This window comes from Culex quinquefasciatus, chromosome 3 (genome assembly GCF_015732765.1).
Source record: "Culex quinquefasciatus strain JHB chromosome 3, VPISU_Cqui_1.0_pri_paternal, whole genome shotgun sequence".
In the NCBI taxonomy this organism is placed as follows: Eukaryota; Metazoa; Arthropoda; class Insecta; order Diptera; family Culicidae; genus Culex; species Culex quinquefasciatus.
The window spans coordinates 201,438,572-201,459,870 of NC_051863.1; the positions used below are offsets into that span (position 1 = coordinate 201,438,572).

Consider the following 21,299-nt stretch of genomic DNA (forward strand, 5'->3'; position numbering starts at 1 on the left):
GCTACACATGTTGAATGCCATTTAAAAATTTCAAAATTCTTAAAATGTGGTAAATTATTATTAATGCATTAAATACACAATTTCAACACTTTAGAGTTAATTGTTGTGTTTTTTTTTCAACTAAATAATTTAGCATGGACAATTTTAAATTAATTGATTTAAAAAATATATTATATGTCTATTCAATACTTTTTTCTTTGAATGTGTGTGGGTTGGTTTTATCTTCAATGCATAATATCTTTGATTGTGTATTTTTGCTCTTTTGAACAATTTGTAACAAAAACAATAAGTTAATATTATTTAGCAATTTCAAATTACAAAATTATAATGAAGTAGACTCTCGGCTGTTATCATTACTTTCTGTAATTGTGGCATTTTCATAGGAGTAGTATCTGAAGGGCTATTAATGATCTTCGGAGATGGACATTGACTATCATGTGGTACTAATCCTTCTTTAATCCGTTTTTTTGTTTCATGCGGCGATTTTGGAACCATATTTTGACCTGAAAATAAAATTAATATAATTTATAAAAAATGGAGATCAGTAGATTAAATTAGTCAAAAGACCGATTTAAAAATACCCAAAAGCAAAAAAAGTTTATTGAACTTAAAAAATCTCCAGAGATTGGCCTCAAAATCGGAGGCAATGAAACAAGGGGAGACATTTGGAGTGATAATTTTACCTGGGTTTCATTCAGTTGCAAAGTATTGGCTATTTCAATCCTTCTGGCTCGTGTTAAGTATTTGTTGAAATGAAACTCTTTCTCTAGCTCCGTCAGCTGTTTGTTAGTGAAATTTGTTCGTCCGGTACTAACGTTTGTCATCAGAAAACTGGTTTGATGTGAACTCGATGAAGATGCTGAAAAGGTCATAAATAAATGATAATTGATTTTTTTTATTATTCCACAATAAATTTTCTTTTAATTGGTTACTTTTATTAATATTGCAAGAAGAGCTTTCAATTGGTTACAGGAATGGAATAAATTTAAAAAATATGAAAGACAACGATAAAGCTTATTTTCAGAGCAAAATTACCTTTTGTTCATGCACAAATATTCATGTATTGATTTTTTAATTATATTTGAAAAAGTGTCTTTGTGCGATTGTGCGTTAAAATATATAACATGAAGGTTTTCGCTCAAAACCACCCTCTTGACAATCTTCCAAACTTCAGTCGAAATCGTTTGCATAACTTTTGAGGTACTTTATAAAACTTCACAATTTTAACAGCGACAGATCAAATGGAACCAAAGCTATCAAAATCATCACGCACAAACATTTTTCTGAATTGATATGAATAAGACACCTTTCGAGTGATTTTTGTCATTAAGGTGAGGAAGGCAAAAAGTGTTGCGGCACAACACCGTACTATTTCGAGCAAAATTGTTTACGCACTTCTCAACAAAACCAAAAAAATGGAAGCTGTTGAATGCAGCTTGCCTCAATATTAACATGTAAGTACCGTAGTATCTGATTTACCTAAATTATGATCTGCTAATCCTCTTAATGGATCCACTGAATGATGACTGATGTGGAATTCTGCTGGTGTCTGAGGGGTGCTTTTTGGTACTGTGAAATAGAAAATAAGAAGTATTTAGATTAAACAATAAAATTTTGTCAAGGAGTCATTCGTAAAGCATCTGAACTATCTGAATTATTGCAATTCCGAAAACATTTATTAATAGGTATAATTTTGGAAGCTTTAGTATTACTTCTCAATTTAGACTGAAAAAGACATTAAACCAGTAATGTGGCGAAATTATACCTTTTTAGAGGTAAAATTACACATTTTTTCTGGCATATAAGATGTAATATTACCATGTTTTTTATTGTGTACACAGAAAAAAATAATGTAAATTTGGAAGCTGTAATTTTTGAAGGTTGAATATTACCTCTTTTATGATGTAATTTTACCTCAATCACGGGATTGAAACTCGTCTGAAAAACCTGTATCATTTTCTCAATCAAAACGGTGGCGCCGCGTGGTGGTAGCTGCCCTGTTTTTTTTTCACACTGTGAAATTATTCATGACTAATCCAAGAAACCAAAAGGTGACAACAAAAATGTCCGCCCAAAAGGGGTGCTGCAAAAAAACTTTTTATTTTTAAAAAATTTCCTCACAAATCAGCATCGAATTATAAGTTTGATGGTCGAACTACACTTAAAAGTTGGTTTGCAAAACCGCTTATTTTTTAACAAAAGTGCCAACAATATTCGTAACTACCTTTTGCCTCTTGGTGGTGCTTTGTGTTAGTATGTGTGTGGTCGATATTTGCGGACGTGCACGCAGAACACAGAACAGTGAGAACTAGCGAAAATGCCTCACTTTCTTCTCATACAAGTCGCCATACTGAAATTGCTTGAAGATTCATACCCGTGCCTCAATTCAGACTGAAAAAGTGACATTACACAAGAAAAGTGGTAAAATTACACATTTCCAGAGGTAAAATTACACCTTTTTTCTGACATAAAAGATGTACCCCTTCCCAGATGTAATATTACCATGATTTTTTTTTCTGTGTAGTAGACATTGATCATTGCAATGACATTTTCATGTTACAAGTTTTTCAGGCATCTTAATTTATGGCCTAAAAGATGATGGAAGAGTAAGCGTCGGTTTTAACGTTCTCAAAAGGAAACTGAAATTACGACATTTGTAAATCTAGCGAATTTTCTTTCAATTGTGTTTTGTTGTTTTTTGATAAGCAGGCCCTTTCGTCGATCGAGAATGACAATAAAATAATTTAGTTTATTGTTTATTCGTCAAGCTTATGTAGACTAGTAATACTAAATAGGGAGACTGGTCGAAGTGAATTTGACGTACCCAAACAGACACGAGTTTGATGTATCCAAACGAGCATTTGCCTTTACCCCCGTCGAAACTTATCAGTGTTGCCAAGCTCAAAACATACGTTGTCAGAAAGATTTAGCACACTTAGACCAGTCTCCACATTTAGGGTCTCTAATGTAGACTACTTACAATTTTCTTATTTCTATTGTACAGATGTACTGTATGCAGAGTAGGGTAGTCATCAATGAGACACTTTTGGTTTTCAACTTTTTCTAATTTTTTCATCAGCATGGTTTAATGAGCTTTTTAATGCATTTTCTTTCTTTTATCGATCTGACGTCTACAGCCAGAGTTATTCAACTGTCTCGTTGTAGACGCACTTGGCAGGAACAATGAGACAGCTAGGGAACAATGAGACACTCTACGAAAATTAATACTTTTCTAGTAAAACATCAAGTTTTTGTATTATTTCATTACAGGTGACTTGCCTTGAATATTTTAGAGCAATTTTGCCAACATGAAACTTTAATTAAAAAAAGTTATACTAAATAGTATTTAAATTTTGTAAAATCCATACATTTATACCACAAAACTTTGTATGTTTGGTTTAATGAAGTTAAAACTCTATAAATATGCCAAAAATCACTTCCTGTTCATTTGTTTGAAAGATTTCCATAAATTTTGAAAAGCTTAATGAAGAAAAATCGAAGTGTCTCATTGTCACCCATGGGCTAAAATGAGTGGGGAACAATGAGACAGCCCTGGACTCTGGGTATATTCTAAATTTTGGTCAAACTTAATGAAAAGACATTGTAGCCCAACTCAATCACTATGGAACGTCGACAGAAATTTGAAGAAATATTAGTTTTGGTGTAAATGGCAGCCTATTAGCGAAAAAGTATTTTTTGTCCATAATTTACTTTTAAACCCCAGAATCAAACATTTATAAATAACTTTTCAAGGGAGCGTCCATAACCAAAGCCACTATTATAGCAGAAGTGTATCCAGTAGATACACCTTCCCCCCAAATATGAGCCTGATTGGTTGAAACTACGACTTATTAGAGCCATTTTATCATTGTTCCCCTTGTCTCATTAATGACTACTCTACCCTACTGTGAATTTTCATTATAAAAGTGCATCATTTGATTTAGTGGTGATTTTTTAAAATAATTTGTCGTGTATGCAGTCATTTTTAAGAGTGGTGAATGTCTAAGAGTACGGCTTGATTCATGAATACTATTGCGTATTTCTGAAAATAGTGCTGCTGACTGTATGCGTGTCGTTGATGAAAGAGAGCATGGCAAATTTACGACGTTCTTTTAATGATTGTATATTTATGAGCATGCAGCATATGATGGGAGAAGAAATGAAGTCCAGTTAAGTTTACGTAGTGCGTACAGTAACTATTGTTTTTGGACAGATTCAATACGTGCTTGGTGTATGGCATAGTATGGGTTCCAAAGGAAGTAGTTACACGACGGTGTTGCAAAAAAAATCATTATAGCACACTTCTGCAGCAACACTTGAAAAGGGCGCATAAGCATTTCGACAGTCAAAACTATTTTGCAAATTCCGAGCCAACAAGTAACTATTTAACAAAACCCGCATTGTTAAAAGATGGCTGTGAAGGCCAACTATTGCTTAACATTTCGAGTTTTATGAAAAAGTTACCTGTTAGCTCGGAATTTGCAAGCTGTCCAGTTCCAGCTGTCAAAATGCTTGTCCGACCTTTTCTCGTGTTGCGCCAGACTTTCAATGCTGAAAAGTTAATTTCTTGCAGAGACACATCGCAAGATAGATGCTTCCTGTACACAAAATCAGCTTTACACATTTTTAAGTTCACTTTTCAAACTTGTATTGAATTTTTCAGTTCAAGTATGATTACACGAAAATGTGTAATTCTACTTGAACTGAATAATCCCATACAATTTTGTAAAAGTAATCTAAACAGTATGTAATGCTGCACAACAAAAAAAGATGGGAAAATCGCATGCAAAAGCATGCACATCACCTTCGTCAAAAAAGACACTTGAGCAACTCTCTACGAATTCGGCCGATTTTGACCATTTTTATTTTTTGTATTTTTTTACTTGACTCAAACTTTGTGGGGGCCTTCCCTATGACCAAATAAGCTATTTTGCGTCATTGGTTCACCCATACAAGTCTCCATACAATTTTGGCTGCTGTCCATACAAAAATGGTATGTAAATATTCAAACAGCTGTAACTTTTGAGTGAATTTTCTGATCAATTTGGTGTCTTCGGCAAAGTTGTAGGTATTGTTGAGGACTTTTGAGAAAAAAATAGGCACACGGAAAAAAATTTGCAGATTTTTTTATCAACATTTTTTTTACTAAAACTCAATTTCCCAAAATACGTATTTTTTGATTTTCGAGATTTTTTGATATAATTTATGGGACAAAAATCCGCAACTTTTGAGCCATAGAGAAACATGGTCAAAAAATCTGCCGCCGAGTTATGAATTTTTGAAAAAAAATAGTGATTTTTGGAAAAAATTGAAGTTTCATGCAAAAACAAGTTTGACATTACTTTATAATGCAAAATAGAATTTGCAATCGAAAAGTACTTTACAGATTTTTTGATAAAGGGCTCCATTTTCAAGATATAGCCACCGAAAGTTTGATTTTAGCGAAATATTTGCAGTTTTTCAATTCTTAAAAATAGTAACCATGAGTGACCATTTCTAAAAATATTTTTTTTGAAAAATTCAGAAAATTTGCTATAAAATTGTCTAAGAGACATTGAAGATTGGACCTCGGGTTGCTGAGTTAGATCCGCTTTAAGAAAAAGAAACACGAAAATTGAAGTTTTCTAAATCTCACCAAAACAACCCACCTTTTTCTAATGACGATATCTCAGCAATTAATGGTCCGATTTTCAATGTTAATATATAAAACATTCGTGAAATTTTCCGATCTTTTCGAAAAAAAATATTTTGAAAATTTTTAAATCAAGACTAACATTTTAAAAGGGCCAAATATTGAATATTACGCCCATTTAAAATGCTAGTCTTGATTTAAAAAATTTCAAAATATTTTTTTCGAAAAGATCGGAAAATTTCACGAATGTTTCATGTATTAACATTGAAAATCGGACCATTAATTGCTGAGATATCGTCATTAGAAAATGGTGGGCTGATTGGGTGAGACTTAGAAAACTTCAATTTTCGTGTTTCTTTTCCTTTAAGCCGCTGTATTTCAGCAACCAGAGGTCCAATCTTCAATGTCACTTAGAAAATTTTATAGCAAATTTTCTGATTTTTTCAAAAAAAATATTTTTAGAAATGGTCACTCATGGTCACTATTTTTAAAAATTGAAAAACTGCAAATGTTTCGCTAAAATCAAACTTTCGGTGGCTTTATCTTGAAAACGGAGCCCTTTATCAAAAAATCTGTAAGTACTTTTCGATTGCAAATTCAATTTTGCATTAAAAAGTAATGTCAAACTTGTTTTTGCATAAAACTTTGATTTTTCAAAATCACTATTTTTCAAAATTCATAACTCGGCAGATTTTGACCATGTTTCTCTATGGCTCAAAAGTTGCGGATTTTGTCCCCTAAAACATATCAAAAATCTCGAAAATCAAAAATACGTATTTTGGAAATTGAGTTTTAGTAAAAAAGTTGATAAAAAATCTGCAATTTTCCTGTACCTATTTTTTCTCAAAGTCCCAACAATACCTACAACTTTGCCGAAGACACCAAATTGATCAGAAAATTCACTCAAAAGTTACAGCTGTTTGAATATTTACATACCATTTTGTATGGACAGCTGCCAAAATTGTATGGAGACTTGTATGGGTGAACCAATGACACAAAATAGCATATTTGGTCATAGGGAAGGCCCCCACAAAGTTTGAGCCAAATCAAAAAATACAAATAAAATCCATTTCCGGTTTTGGTAGAGAATTGCTCATTTAATATTACACATGTAAAATGTGTGTAAACACAAAAAAAAGTTGCAACCGACGGAATTCAAACCCAGCACCAACAGTAAGGAATGGCGCCTTAGTCCGCTCGGCCAACATACCGATTAAGAATGGAAAGGATATATCTAGAGTTCTTTTTGAATAGGTTCCATAAACATATGAAACACAATAGCTTACTCTACATATCGTCGCTTCTGTGCTATCTTGTGACAAACGCCATTTTGGTCGAAAATGAGTTAATGATGGCGTTTCATTAAACTTAACAAACGCTACAAGATGCCATCACCCGATTTTTGAAATTCGTTTCCGTTTCCGGGATATCGTTGGGCACACTTGTGACATAGACCAGTTTCTCAACAAATTTTCTGTGCTATCTTGTGACACGTGCAGAGGCAAAAGCAAGCTATAAAACTGTATGGTACCAACAGATGGCACTACACATTTATGTCTAATTTTATAACACCACGTATCACAAGAGAGCACAACATTTTTTATTTGAAAATGTACTACGTGTCACAAGTGTGTTCCCAAAGGGCTATTTGAATGTTGATGGAGTTTTGTATGGCGGTTGTCACAAGTCTGCCACCAATATTTTGATGGAGATTTGTATGGCGGTTGTCACAAGTGTGCCACCAATATTTTGATGGAGATTTGTATGGCGATTGTCACAAGTGTGCCACCAATATTTTGATGCAGATTTGTATGGCGGATGTCACAAGTGTGCCACCAATATTTTGATGGCGATTTGTATGGCGGTTGTCACAAGTGTGCCACCAATATTTTGATGGAGTTTTGCATGACGGTTGTCACAAGTGTGCCACCAATATTTTGATGGCGATTTGTATGGCGGTTGTCACAAGTGTGCCACCAATATTTTGATGGAGTTTTGCATGACGGTTGTCACAAGTGTGCCACCAATATTTTGATGGCGATTTGTATGGCGGTTGTCACAAGTGTGCCACCAATATTTTGATGGAGTTTTGCATGACGGTTGTCACAAGTGTGCCACCAATATTTTGATGGAGTTTTGTATGGCGGTTGTCACAAGTGTGCCACCAATATTTTGATGGCGATTTGTATGGCGGTTGTCACAAGTGTGCCACCAATATTTTGATGGAGTTTTGCATGACGGTTGTCACAAGTGTGCCACCAATATTTTGATGGCGATTTGTATGGCGGTTGTCACAAGTGTGCCACCAATATTTTGATGGAGTTTTGCATGACGGTTGTCACAAGTGTGCCACCAATATTTTGATGGCGATTTGTATGGCGGTTGTCACAAGTGTGCCACCAATATTTTGATGGCGATTTGTATGGCGGTTGTCACAAGTGTGCCACCAATATTTTGATGGAGTTTTGCATGACGGTTGTCACAAGTGTGCCACCAATATTTTGATGGCGATTTGTATGGCGGTTGTCACAAGTGTGCCACCAATATTTTGATGGAGATTTGTATGGCGGTTGTCACAAGTGTGCCACCAATATTTTGATGGTGATTTGTATGGCGATTGTCACAAGTGTGCCACCAATATTTTGATGGCGATTTGTATGGCGGTTGTCACAAGTGTGCCAACAATATTTTGATGGCGATTTGTATGGCGGTTGTCACAAGTGTGCCACCAATATTTTGATGGAGTTTTATATGGCGGTTGTCACAAGTGTGCCACCAATATTTTGATGGAGATTTGTATGGCGGTTGTCACAAGTGTGCCAACAATATTTTGATGGAGATTTGTATGGCGGTTGTCACAAGTGTGCCACCAATATTTTGATGGCGATTTGTATGGCGGTTGTCACAAGTGTGCCACCAATATTTTGATGGAGATTTGTATGGCGGTTGTCACAAGTGTGCCACCAATATTTTGATGGTGATTTGTATGGCGATTGTCACAAGTGTGCCACCAATATTTTGATGGCGATTTGTATGGCGGTTGTCACAAGTGTGCCAACAATATTTTGATGGCGATTTGTATGGCGGTTGTCACAAGTGTGCCACCAATATTTTGATGGAGATTTGTATGGCGGTTGTCACAAGTGTGCCAACAATATTTTGATGGAGATTTGTATGGCGGTTGTCGCAAGTGTGCCACCAATATTTTGATGGCGATTTGTATGGCGGTTGTCACAAGTGTGCCACCAATATTTTGATGGCGATTTGTATGGCGGTTGTCACAAGTGTGCCACCAATATTTTGATGGAGTTTTGTATGGCGGTTGTCACAAGTGTGCCACCAATATAACATTCATTACACAGTAACATTCGTTACACCGTAACATTCGTTACACCGTAACATTCGTTACACCGTAACATTCGTTACACCGTAACATTCGTTACACCGTAGTATGGTCACACCGTAACATTGTTACAACGCAATATTCGTTACACCGCAGTATGGTTACACCGCAGTATGGTTACACCGTAACATAGTAACACCGTAATATGATTACACCGTAACATTGTTACACCGCAACATTTGTTACTTCGTAGTGTGATTACACCGTACACTTGTAACACCGTAACATTATTACACCGTAACGTCGTTACACCGTAACATAGTTACACCGTAACATTGTTACACCGTAACATTGTTACACCGTAACATTTTTACACCGTAACATTGTTACACCGTAACATTGTAACAACGTTACATTGTTACACCGCAACATTCGTTACACCGTAACATTTCTTCACACCGTAGTTTGATTACACTATACAATTGTTACATCACAACATTGGTTACACCGTTACATTCGTTACACCGTTACACCGCATCATTCCTTACACCGTAACATTCGTTACACCGCTATATTCATTACACCGTAACAACGTTACACCGTAATATGATTACATCGTAACAGTGTGACACCGTAATAGTCTTACACCGTAACATTATTACGGTGTAACGAATGCCACGGTATAATGAATGCTACGAAGCAACGGATGTTGCGGTGTAACAATGTTACGGTGTAACCAAACTAAGGTGTAACGAATGTTACGGTGTAACGAATGTTACGGTGTAACGATTGTTAAGGTGTAACGAATGTTGCGGTGTAACAATATTACGGTGTAACGAATGTAGCTGTGTAATGAATGTAACGGTGTAACGAATGTTGTGGTGTAACAATGTTACGGTGTAATCAAACTACGATGTGAAGAAATGTTACGGTGCAACGAATGTTGCGGTGTAACAATGTTACGGTGTAATCATATAACGGTGTAACTATGTTACGGTGTAACCATAATGTGGTGTAACCATACTGCGGTGTAACGAATATTGCGGTGTAATAATATTACGGTGTGACCATATTACGGTGTAACTATGTTACGGTGTAACCATACTGCGGTGTAACCATACTGCGGTGTAACCATACTGCGGTGTAACCATACTGCGGTGTAACCATACTGCGGTGTAACGAATATTGCGGTGTAACAATATTACGGTGTGACCAAACTACGGTGTAACGAATGTTACGGTGTAACGAATGTTACGGTGTAACGAATGTTACTGTGTAATGAATGTTATATTGGTGGCACACTTGTGACAACCGCCATACAAAACTCCATCAAAATATTGGTGGCACACTTGTGACAACCGCCATACAAATCTCCAACAAAATATTGGTGGCACACTTGTGACAACCGCCATACAAATCGCCATAAACATATTGGTGGCACACTTGTGACAACCGCCATACAAATCGCCATCAAAATATTGGTGTCACACTTGTGACAACCGCCATACAAATCTCCATCAAAATATTGTTGGCACACTTGTGACAACCGCCATACAAATCTCCATCAAAATATTGGTGGCACACTTGTGACAACCGCCATACAAATCTCCAACAAAATATTGGTGGCACACTTGTGACAACCGCCATACAAATCGCCATAAACATATTGGTGTCACACTTGTGACAACCGCCATACAAATCTCCATCAAAATATTGGTGGCACACTTGTGACAACCGCCATACAAATCTCCAACAAAATATTGGTGGCACACTTGTGACAACCGCCATACAAATCTCCAACAAAATATTGGTGGCACACTTGTGACAACCGCCATACAAATCTCCAACAAAATATTGGTGGCACACTTGTGACAACCGCCATACAAATCTCCATCAAAATATTGGTGGCACACTTGTGACAACCGCCATACAAATCTCCAACAAAATATTGGTGGCACACTTGTGACAACCGCCATACAAATCTTCAACAAAATATTGGTGGCACACTTGTGACAACCGCCATACAAATCTCCAACAAAATATTGGTGGCACACTTGTGACAACCGCCATACAAATCTCCATCAAAATATTGTTGGCACACTTGTGACAACCGCCATACAAATCTCCAACAAAATATTGGTGGCACACTTGTGACAACCGCCATACAAATCTCCAACAAAATATTGGTGGCACACTTGTGACAACCGCCATACAAATCTCCAACAAAATATTGGTGGCACACTTGTGACAACCGCCATACAAATCTTCAACAAAATATTGGTGGCACACTTGTGACAACCGCCATACAAATCTCCAACAAAATATTGGTGGCACACTTGTGACAACCGCCATACAAATCTCCAACAAAATATTGGTGGCACACTTGTGACAACCGCCATACAAATCTCCAACAAAATATTGGTGGCACACTTGTGACAACCGCCATACAAATCGCCATCAAAATATTGGTGGCACACTTGTGACAACCGCCATACAAATCGCCATCAAAATATTGGTGGCACACTTGTGACAACCGCCATACAAATCTCCAACAAAATATTGGTGGCACACTTGTGACAACCGCCATACAAATCGCCATCAAAATATTGGTGGCACACTTGTGACAACCGCCATACAAATCTCCAACAAAATATTGGTGGCACACTTGTGACAACCGCCATACAAATCTCCAACAAAATATTGGTGGCACACTTGTGACAACCGCCATACAAATCTCCAACAAAATATTGGTGGCACACTTGTGACAACCGCCATACAAATCTCCAACAAAATATTGGTGGCACACTTGTGACAACCGCCATACAAATCTCCAACAAAATATTGGTGGCACACTTGTGACAACCGCCATACAAATCTCCAACAAAATATTGGTGGCACACTTGTGACAACCGCCATACAAATCTCCAACAAAATATTGGTGGCACACTTGTGACAACCGCCATACAAATCTCCAACAAAATATTGGTGGCACACTTGTGACAACCGCCATACAAATCTCCATCAAAATATTGTTGGCACACTTGTGACAACCGCCATACAAATCTCCAACAAAATATTGGTGGCACACTTGAGACAACCGCCATACAAATCTCCAACAAAATATTGGTGGCACACTTGTGACAACCGCCATACAAATCGCCATCAACATTCAACGAGCCCTTTAATTAATTCTTAGGAACACACTTGTAACACGTAGTACATTTTCAATTAGAAAATTTTGTGCTATCTTGTTACACGTTGATCTGCCATAAATCATAAAGGTTCGTGTCAAGAATGAAATAATTTTACATCCGGGGTTTTTGTCTGTGCTTTTCGGATATGGGGGAAAATCTTTGATTTTCAGGGGTTTTCTTGATTTTTCCAACTTTCTTTTGATTGTATTTGTTTAAAGCGTGTTAATGGTTTGATTTTTTGTATTTTTCAATGATTTTTGTATTAATTTAGTTGATTAAAATTGCTTATAGAGCCATTTTACCAGCAATCACGAAAATAGCTGGAAAATCCAAGAAAATCGGGAAAATGTTAACCTTTTATTCCAAATAATAAAAATTTAAATAGTTTCTGATGAATGACAACATTGGATTTCAAAATAATATTGTTTATGTTCATAAAAACATCAATTTAATGTTAACTTAGTTTGTATGGGAATTTTGGGCACACTTGTGACACGTAGTACATTTTTTACTTTCAGGGCACACTTGTGACACGTGCTTTTCTGATTTTTGTATACTTTCTGTACTATATCTTTTAGTAGGTGTTACTAAATGAGTTCATACTTGGAGCGTTTGTTGAGTGATAGTGTACGGACCGATCGCTTCATTCAGAATGATTCTATCAGTAACTGATGTGAAAATATTCAACTTTAAACTTTAAAAATCGATTTACTCGAAAAGTACTAAATGGCGTTTGTCACAAGATAGCACAGAAGTGACGATATGAGCTTGACATTTCGGTCGAGTAGGTTTTCCATACTGATGGGCTACATATTTCTGAGTGTAGTATCACATAGAATTTCATAAAATAATGCAAAATTTACTTAACACCCAAGCGGAGCATGACACTTTTACTAAAGTTAAAGCATAATGTCAAAAAATCTGCTGGTTGAAAATAATTCTCTAAGCTTAACGGCTGCATTTTCCTCTGGTTCGCGTATGTTTGTTACGTTTTTGTATGCGTGTGGAATTGAATTAAAATATTGCCTCAAAGATTAAACTAAAATGGATTTAGTGGAGCTAATTTCAAAGAGACAACCAACATTATTGTTAATTTTCTCAAAGTCTTGTATTGTTTAAGTCAAAAATTAAATTTAACTGTTTGTCGTAGCACCAGTTAGACTAACCTCTCTCCTCGTCACTTATGAATGGCGGTTAATCAACAATAACACTGATCTACAAAAAAATCTAAAAAATGACTGGGAAGCATGAACTTTAGGGTCCACAGAAACACGTGCACTTTGAATTTTTGAAAAATATTTAGTCTGGGCCGAAAGGTTTTTCTCAAAGTTTGAATGGAGAATCAGCAATATGTAGGAGGACCGAACAGCATTAATTCTCCATATAAACTTTAGAGGAAAACCATTCGGCCCAGACTAAATATTTTTGAAAATTCAAAGCGCCGGGTATCCGTGGTATAGGGTAAGCGTGGTTGCCTCTCACTCAATCGACCTGGGTTCAATCCCAGAAGGTCCCGGTGCGATTTTTCGAGACGAGATTTGCCTGATCACGCCTTCTATCGGATGGAAAAGTAAAAAGTCGATCCATTTGCGTAAAAGTGGTTTTGGGTGACTCACCACACATAACCTTCGGACGCCTAGAAATGAGCAGAAACTTGCAACAGAGACCACTAAAGACCCGGGGAATCGTTTAAAGTGGATTGCTTTTATGTGTTTCTGGGGACCCCAAAGTTCATTCTTCCCCTCGAGTTGAGTTTGCGCAGAAATTTTGCTGGTTTTTTTTTTTTTTACTGTGAACGGACACGGACCACTGCGACACTTGCGTATCTATTGTAGTATGATCTGTTCTCAGGTTTTCTGTTTTGCTGCTATACACAGCCTGCCGAACGATCGTCTTCCGTAGCGCTATTGTTTGAGCGAGACAGTATTTGACAAATTATTCGAGCAGTTGCCCCCTCTCATTCCCCAGACTAATCCCCCAAATGCCATGCCACACGAGCACGAGAGACCGATCCGAGGACGTGGAGATGAGCGAGATTGAGGGGAAATCTCGTTTATTCTTGACCCATCTAGAGATCGTTACCGATCATATAGCCCAATCTTCAGCTCGAATTTTGCCTGAGAGCATAGGGACGTGGCGTTACATCGTGCTGCCACCTGGTTTTTTTAAGCGCAAGAGTGTAAAAGTGCTGAGTCATCGTCTAAAAATAGACGACGTCCTATCTCGCCCAGCAAAATAAGGTCGATAAAGTAGTCGGTTTCGAAGAGAAAAAGTGGAAAATGTGGTCTAAAAATAGCGACGCCATCCCCCTATGTGACCGAGTCGAAAGTAGCATTTGAAGCTCTTCTCTGCGTATTGTTACAGAGTTCTTCAACGCTCAGACTCAGTCGCCAACAGATCGTCCGAGAGATTGGATGGGATGGGTTTTGGGGAGGCTTGGGACTTGACAAAGTCAATTCCCGCAGCAGCCGATATCCCCTCTCGACCGCCACCTACCCCTTTTGCCTCGCCAGATGGGTTTCAAGCCATCGACCTTCCGCTTACAAAGCGAAACCCGTACCACTACACCACGGGAGCTCGGCAATTTTGTTGGTTGGTGTGATTATTAATATTTCCAAGTGAATCTGCACGATATTTATGATAACAGTAGGCAAACTCATATCAAAAAGTAAATGTAAGCTTCAATATGGGTAGAAATCTTCTCAGCTAGAGTACATGTGCGTGTCCACCATTAGAAACATAATAAGCTAAACTAAATATTTGACTTAAGGCTGATAACAAGAAAACCTCACTCCTCAGTCAACTGTTCATGCGACGAAGTTACCATCGATCCACATTCATTTAGATTGACACAATGTCAAGATAACAAGTTGCAGCTACTGAATATGGACAGAAAATAGATACGAAGCCTTTGGTTGAATTTAGGTTTCCAGAATTAATCATTCTTTGCAGTATTATTTCATCACTGCGTCAGAAGGAACATAAAGGGTAAATAGAACATTTTTTTTAAATGCATTTATAATAAGCATTGCAAGAGACAAACAAAAACAATTCAATAAAACTAAAATGAATAAAACTGAGATCTTTAAACTTATTTGAAAATATTTGCCTAAATTTATATCGACGTTTGTAAACTCAGACAATTATTCCAAATGCAGGACCTGCGAAAAAAAATAAACTACTTTAGCTCATGTAAACTACCTTAAAAAGTGTAGAATAGAGTAGTAATCAATAAGATAACTTTACTGTAAGAATTATTCCACTGTCTCAATGTAGACGGATTTGGCAGGAATAATAAGACACGTAGAGTACAATGAGACACTCTATGAAAATCAATACATTTCCTGCAAATCATCATGTTTTTAAAAAGTTACATTAAAAGAGAATTTTCTATTACAAGGTTACCAACTCTAAGTGTTATGTTTATGATATTGTATATTTTCAGTCCTAGCCAAAAGTACATTTAAGTTGATAATGTTTTACTCTCAACTCCCACAAGGTCTTCCCGAAATTCAGTTGTAAAAAAGGACCCCACTGCTCTTCAACCGTAAAACATTGTTGAGCTACTCTAAGACCATGGGTCAAATTTGGGCAAATTCGGTCAAGATTTAAAATTATACTAACCCTTTTCAGTGAAATGCATGACACATTTTTGAATTCAAAAAGGACTAGATTGCATTAGGTAAGTAACAGTAAATATTTCTCTATTCTTGAGGGGACCAAGTTATAATGTTTTGGTCCTTCGAAAGTATAGGTTTGAATTTCTATCAAGATTTTAAACACGTTATTATCAATTAAATACATAAAAATGGGGTTGGTATAAACTTCATTGTTAAGTACGTGTAAACGGTTTAATGTTGGCCGATTTTTGTAGTATTTTGCTCAAAGACGTTAAACTTCATGGAACAGTATTCTGGTTGTGGAGGAGTTTTCAAACACTATCTCATATTCTAGACATCCTAACGTACATACAATGCATTGAACTTCATCAGTCTCAAAATTCCAAGGAAGGATTCCAAGCAAAAAAATTTAAATGGGCCAATGCGGATAAATAACGGTCTATCCTACTCATTCTTATTGTAAAAATTAACTGACGTGAGCAGGATAGGCTGCTTGTTAACAAATCCACATTGGCCCATTTACATTATTTTGCTTGATATGCTGTTTGTTACATAACTTGTGGGAGAAATCATATCTGATTCGGAAACGCATTAATATATAGGCATTGCATAAACAACTCTGTTGAAGTAGAGAGGAGAATAAATGTACACACCGTTTTCCAGATATCTATTTGCCATATCATATTTCAATTTGATCTTTCACTTTGGAAATGGAATGCTTTGAACCAGCGGTTCTCAAACTTGGATACAAATGTCCAGGGGTTTTTCAACTACTTGTTGCACACATGGGGATCCAGCCCATCTCGCCAATGAAGAGGATCCAAATTTGTAAGCTGAGCACAGTTAAAAAGATAATTCGCCTACGTGTAAAATTCATGGCGCATTACTACTTGTAAAACAAACACACAAAACATGGAGGGAATCCTACTTTACATAAGTGAGTTTATTCTGTTGTGATTCCTGTCTTTTTTTACCGGTCATAATCTGCGTGCTGGGATTGATTCCAGAAATATTTAGTAAGCAACAAAACCGTACATTAAGTCGTGTAATATAAAAATTGTTCTCTCAAAAGTGATGTGCCTGCTTTGGCTTCTGATTCTATAAAGGATATAAGGCTGTGAGACCTACCCACAATTATGAAACACCAATTTAACTTATGTTTCCTTTTTATTTATTTTTTTTCTGTTCAAGGGTCAATGAATATTTTTTACTAGACCGTCGTTTGTTTTCTATCTTGTGACAACGAACATTTAGTACTTTTTGAGAAACTCATTTTTTAAAGTTTGATGGTAAACGATGAAGTCAAACTTTTTAAAGCAACTTGTTCGTATAGTATCGCTAAGCAAACGCTCCAAGTTTTAACTAATTTGGCTACACCAATCAAAAGATACAGTAATTAATGTAAACAAAAATTGTAACACCTAAGAGGACCTAATAGAAATAAGTTTAGAATAAAAATGTAAACAAAAATCTGAAAACAACGACTGATCTCTGACCTAAAGAGACACCTCTCGGGTGCCGGAATAACATCACGGGAGATAAAAGTGCTCTTGCGGAAGACAACAGTCATTAGTACACACACCCTGTATCTATTGGACTTCGACCGCTGCGATATCAAAATTCAAGACATGCGGCGAACTAAGGCGTTAGACTGTTTTACTGGCGGTTATATTCCAAAAACCTGATGGACGTTGCCGCAAATTTGGTCACGGCTCGCGAAACTGTTACCTCCGCCCCGCTACGCGAAATGTGGTGATACAAACCTCTCCGAGGAGTGTGCACTGCTGCAAAAGGCGAACTTGTGGGACAACTCAGAGCAAACAAAGTCGCGTGTCAGGTGTGCGAACTGCGACGGTAACGCAACCGGCAATTACCGCAGATGCGTCCTACTTCGAGGGGCAGGGAAAGCGGAAGAAGTTGGACAGCATACGGTTCCAGCGGACAACTCAACGTTTCTTCCTGGATGAAGGCGGATGATTACCAGCGTGGTCGCTGCCCGTAGGGGCATTGCGGCCCAGCAAAAAGTCACCGGGGAAGATCTTGTTACCTTGCCAGAGTTTTTGCTCTCTCGAGATGATGACGCGTTTTCCGACAGTACAAGGTAGAATAATTTTGGGCCCTCAGTGACCTAGTAATAAGCTTTCTCTCTTTCTATCCGCTATTCTTAGCAATTTTAGCATGATTTTTCTAATTGTTTTCTTACCTTTGGTAATGCCTCAGTTAACATCATAAATGCTCCAAACTGGATTATGATTTAATACAACACTAAAAGGAACTAGGAAATCTGCTATGTTATTCAAATGAACATATGTTTACTTGATGACCGCAAATTGATATTTTTATCGGATTCCTCGGAAAATTTCACATAACATATCAAAAAATTGGCGATGTTGAACAGTACGTTTCCGAGATATGATTTTTTGAAAATAAAACTGAGTTAGCCTCTTTGGCCCCGACACGGTCAAAACAACATTTTAAGTTTTCAAACGACTTTTTCAAATGTAAGCTAGATTTTTGAAACTTCTTACTATTTTTCTCAAACGGCTAAACTTTCTTTCACCTTTCTTTTGCTTTTAAGACAGCTAAAATCGGATAAAATGACGCGGAGATATGATTTTTTTTTTTGAAAAAAGTGATTTTTGCGAAAAATGACGAAAATTGCAATTTTTCGAACCACCCTAGCACAATGTAGGTCACCCTAATTGCGAAACAAAAAAATACGGGTCTAATTATTTTGGCCAAGGAACCCCCAGAAAAATTTTGAGCCCGATCGGAGACCTTTTTTTTCGGTTTAGGCTCCTTCCAAAAAAATATATAATTTTTGAGCTTCCTGAGGCCCTGCACAGACCTTCACTGTTCGGCTTTTTTTCAGCAAACAAGATATGCGTCATTCCTTGCAACGCCACCAACACCATTTGAATTTGCTGGGGCCGATTTTGCCAAACTGCCTACATCTGAATATGAGTACATCTTTTATGTCAGGAAAATGTGTAATTTTCCCACCAAAAATGTGTAAATTAATTATAATATTACACCCAGAGTCGTGTTGTCAATATGATACTACCTTTCATAATATTGTGGATAGTAAATTAGCTATAAAATTTTACTACATTCAAGATTTATACTTTTTAACTTTGACTAACTTGCATGTTAGGTTTGGGTACTCTTATTCTTAAGAACAATCTAATTACAAAAGCCGACTCGGTCCTAACCAGGTCCCTGTACCGAAAAGGACCTAATAAAAATAATTTTATGAAAAAATACTCTCCCCATTCAAGCCTTTGGACTCCAAAGTTTGAGCAGAAGCAGAAGAACACAAAAGACTTTCGGGACGTTGAAGTGGATGGTTTGATTTTTTGTATTGTTAATATTTTATTGTGTTTAGAAAAACTGCATATTCAGTGTGTATTATTAAATTTTAGCATAGCATAGCATAGCATTGGTGATTCAGTGTGTATTATTAAATTTTCTCACAAAAGTGATGCTTTAGCTTTTACATGCGATTTTACCATCGGATTTTTGTTGTGACAAGATATCGTTTTTATTTTCCTCAAATTCCTTGCCCACATTAATGAAAAATGCAAATGCTGACTATGAAAACAAACAAAAAACTAAACCCCCCTCGCATGTCACACTTTGTCACGCTGGCTATGACCCCCCTCGAAAAGTACGCCACGTTTTAAATGCGTTACATATTAAATCTATAATCAACAACTCAAATAGTATAGTGTTTGATTTATATGAAAAGATTATCAAACATTAAACTTTTTGAGTTATATTTTAAAAATGAATTTTTAGTATTAAAAAATTAGTCTTGCGTGACGTTACAGACGTAACCCCCCCCCCCCTCTCCCCCATGTCAAACGCTCCCCTAGAGCGTGACGTACTTTATGGACGACGCCTAAGACAATTTTAATCAAATTTTCAGTCCAGTTGTTGAAAAAGTATATTCACTTAGAAAGTGTGTTCCTTGGCATAAAATATCCTTTCAAGGGTAACCCAGCTAGTTAAAATACAGCACACGACCGCTAATTATTTTATTGATCCTACCCTGTAGAGCACAAACAAATGCTACTGAAGTGAATACTATATAGCAATAGGGTTGTATACGGTTGCATGCCGCTTGACGTAAAAATATTATAATTATGTGTAGCGATAAAGATCTTATATTACGGCATGCTTTGCTTTCTAGCCGTTTGATAATTAGCACCAACACTTGAGAATTCAACCCTCATTCTGGACATTGTGTGTAAACATTTTCTTTCCGTAGGATACAATCCACATTTCTTATCAAACAATATTGAAAAACATTGTTCATCAATAAAGATTTTCATTTGTTAGAAACGAACGGTTACGGTATTCACAAAGTAAATATCAACGAATCTAGAAATCTAGATTATATTTAGATTTCAAAAACTTACATTGCGGTTTTGGCACGTTGCGTTTAACTTGCATCCACTTGTATGTTGGAGCATTAGTTGAACTTTGTTGTATATGCTCATGTCTTAGTTGATGAATTGCTTGATCACTATCACTATTGTTGGCCAAGCCTATGCTTCCTGTGTTGATTTTGTTATCCGTGTCTTGTCGCACAATGTTCAGTCCATGTGGTATATTTGTTGAAAATCCTGGTACACTACTCGATTGTGCATGGTGTGAACTTCCTTCTGAATACCATGATGTATTTGGTAGCGAATGGTGACTAAGTGAATGTTCACTTGTATTTTCATAACGATGTAAGTGTATCTTACTTTCTTGACTGATTACAGTATCTCCGCTCTCTTGATGGCTGTACATATAATCAAGATTTGTGTAACTCAATCCATTGTCTGCACTTATTATTCTGGATTGTGCAAATGGACTATTGGTATGTTGACTATTGTTGTAGAACATACTCTGTGTTTCACTATCGAAATAAAGATCCGACGGGGAATTAGATGTCGTAATTCCATACTCGATTGCAGATGGGCTATACAGATGACTATGAGCAAAATTTTGCTGTTGAACTGGGTTAGGCGAGTTAGTACATGCACTCGCAGGATTTCCAATTGCTTGCGCCGAAAAGGATGACGAATCTATTCCAGTATTGCTGCAGTCCACATTTGTTGAGTGTCTCTGGTAGTAATGATTATTTGTTGGTATATAGGAGAATCCGTCTGATCCTGAATTTCCACTTTGAAAACCACTAGCGTGCATTGCATGACTTCCATATACACTCACATCAATCATATTGAATCACAAAAGCAGTCTTAACATATGATATCACGCTTTAAACTAATCAAGATATGCAAAACATGCATAGCATTTTCAATGAAGCATCATTAGGTTTATGCATTTCTCACGAGAAATTCCTCGGAAATTAATTGCAAATAATTCAAGCCAAGTCAGAAAATAAAATCACTTCACACATAATTCCGACGGAAGCACGCGATGTTGTTTCTCCTGAAACCACTCGTTTGAAACTGAGCTCTCTCTACTGAATCAATGCTGTCAAGCAAAAACACCGCAAC

General features: G+C 36.8%; 1 protein-coding gene across 1 annotated transcript; it reads right to left on the bottom strand.

The window, feature by feature from the left end:
* Positions 1–326: 326 nt before the first annotated feature.
* Positions 327–21,256, bottom strand: LOC6032783 (homeotic protein labial). Its single transcript, XM_001843266.2, has 4 exons — positions 20,211–21,256; positions 1,480–1,569; positions 684–859; positions 327–503 (listed from the first exon to the last, which is right to left on the bottom strand). The coding sequence occupies exons 1-4, from the start codon at positions 21,016–21,018 to the stop codon at positions 444–446; spliced, it is 1,134 nt and encodes a 377-aa protein (XP_001843318.2). The 5' UTR covers positions 21,019–21,256; the 3' UTR covers positions 327–443.
* Positions 21,257–21,299: the final 43 nt, after the last annotated feature.

Bases quoted from the DNA above. Each gene is read 5' to 3' on its own strand.
- LOC6032783 (XM_001843266.2), bottom strand. From the start codon at position 21,018: ATGATTGATGTGAGTGTATATGGAAGTCATGCAATGCACGCTAGTGGT. The intron at 1,570-20,210 runs GTAAGTTTTTGA...TCTATTTCACAG, and splicing joins CAACGTGCCAAAACCGCAAT to TACCAAAAAGCACCCCTCAG. The intron at 860-1,479 runs GTAAATCAGATA...TGACCTTTTCAG, and splicing joins ATTAGCAGATCATAATTTAG to CATCTTCATCGAGTTCACAT.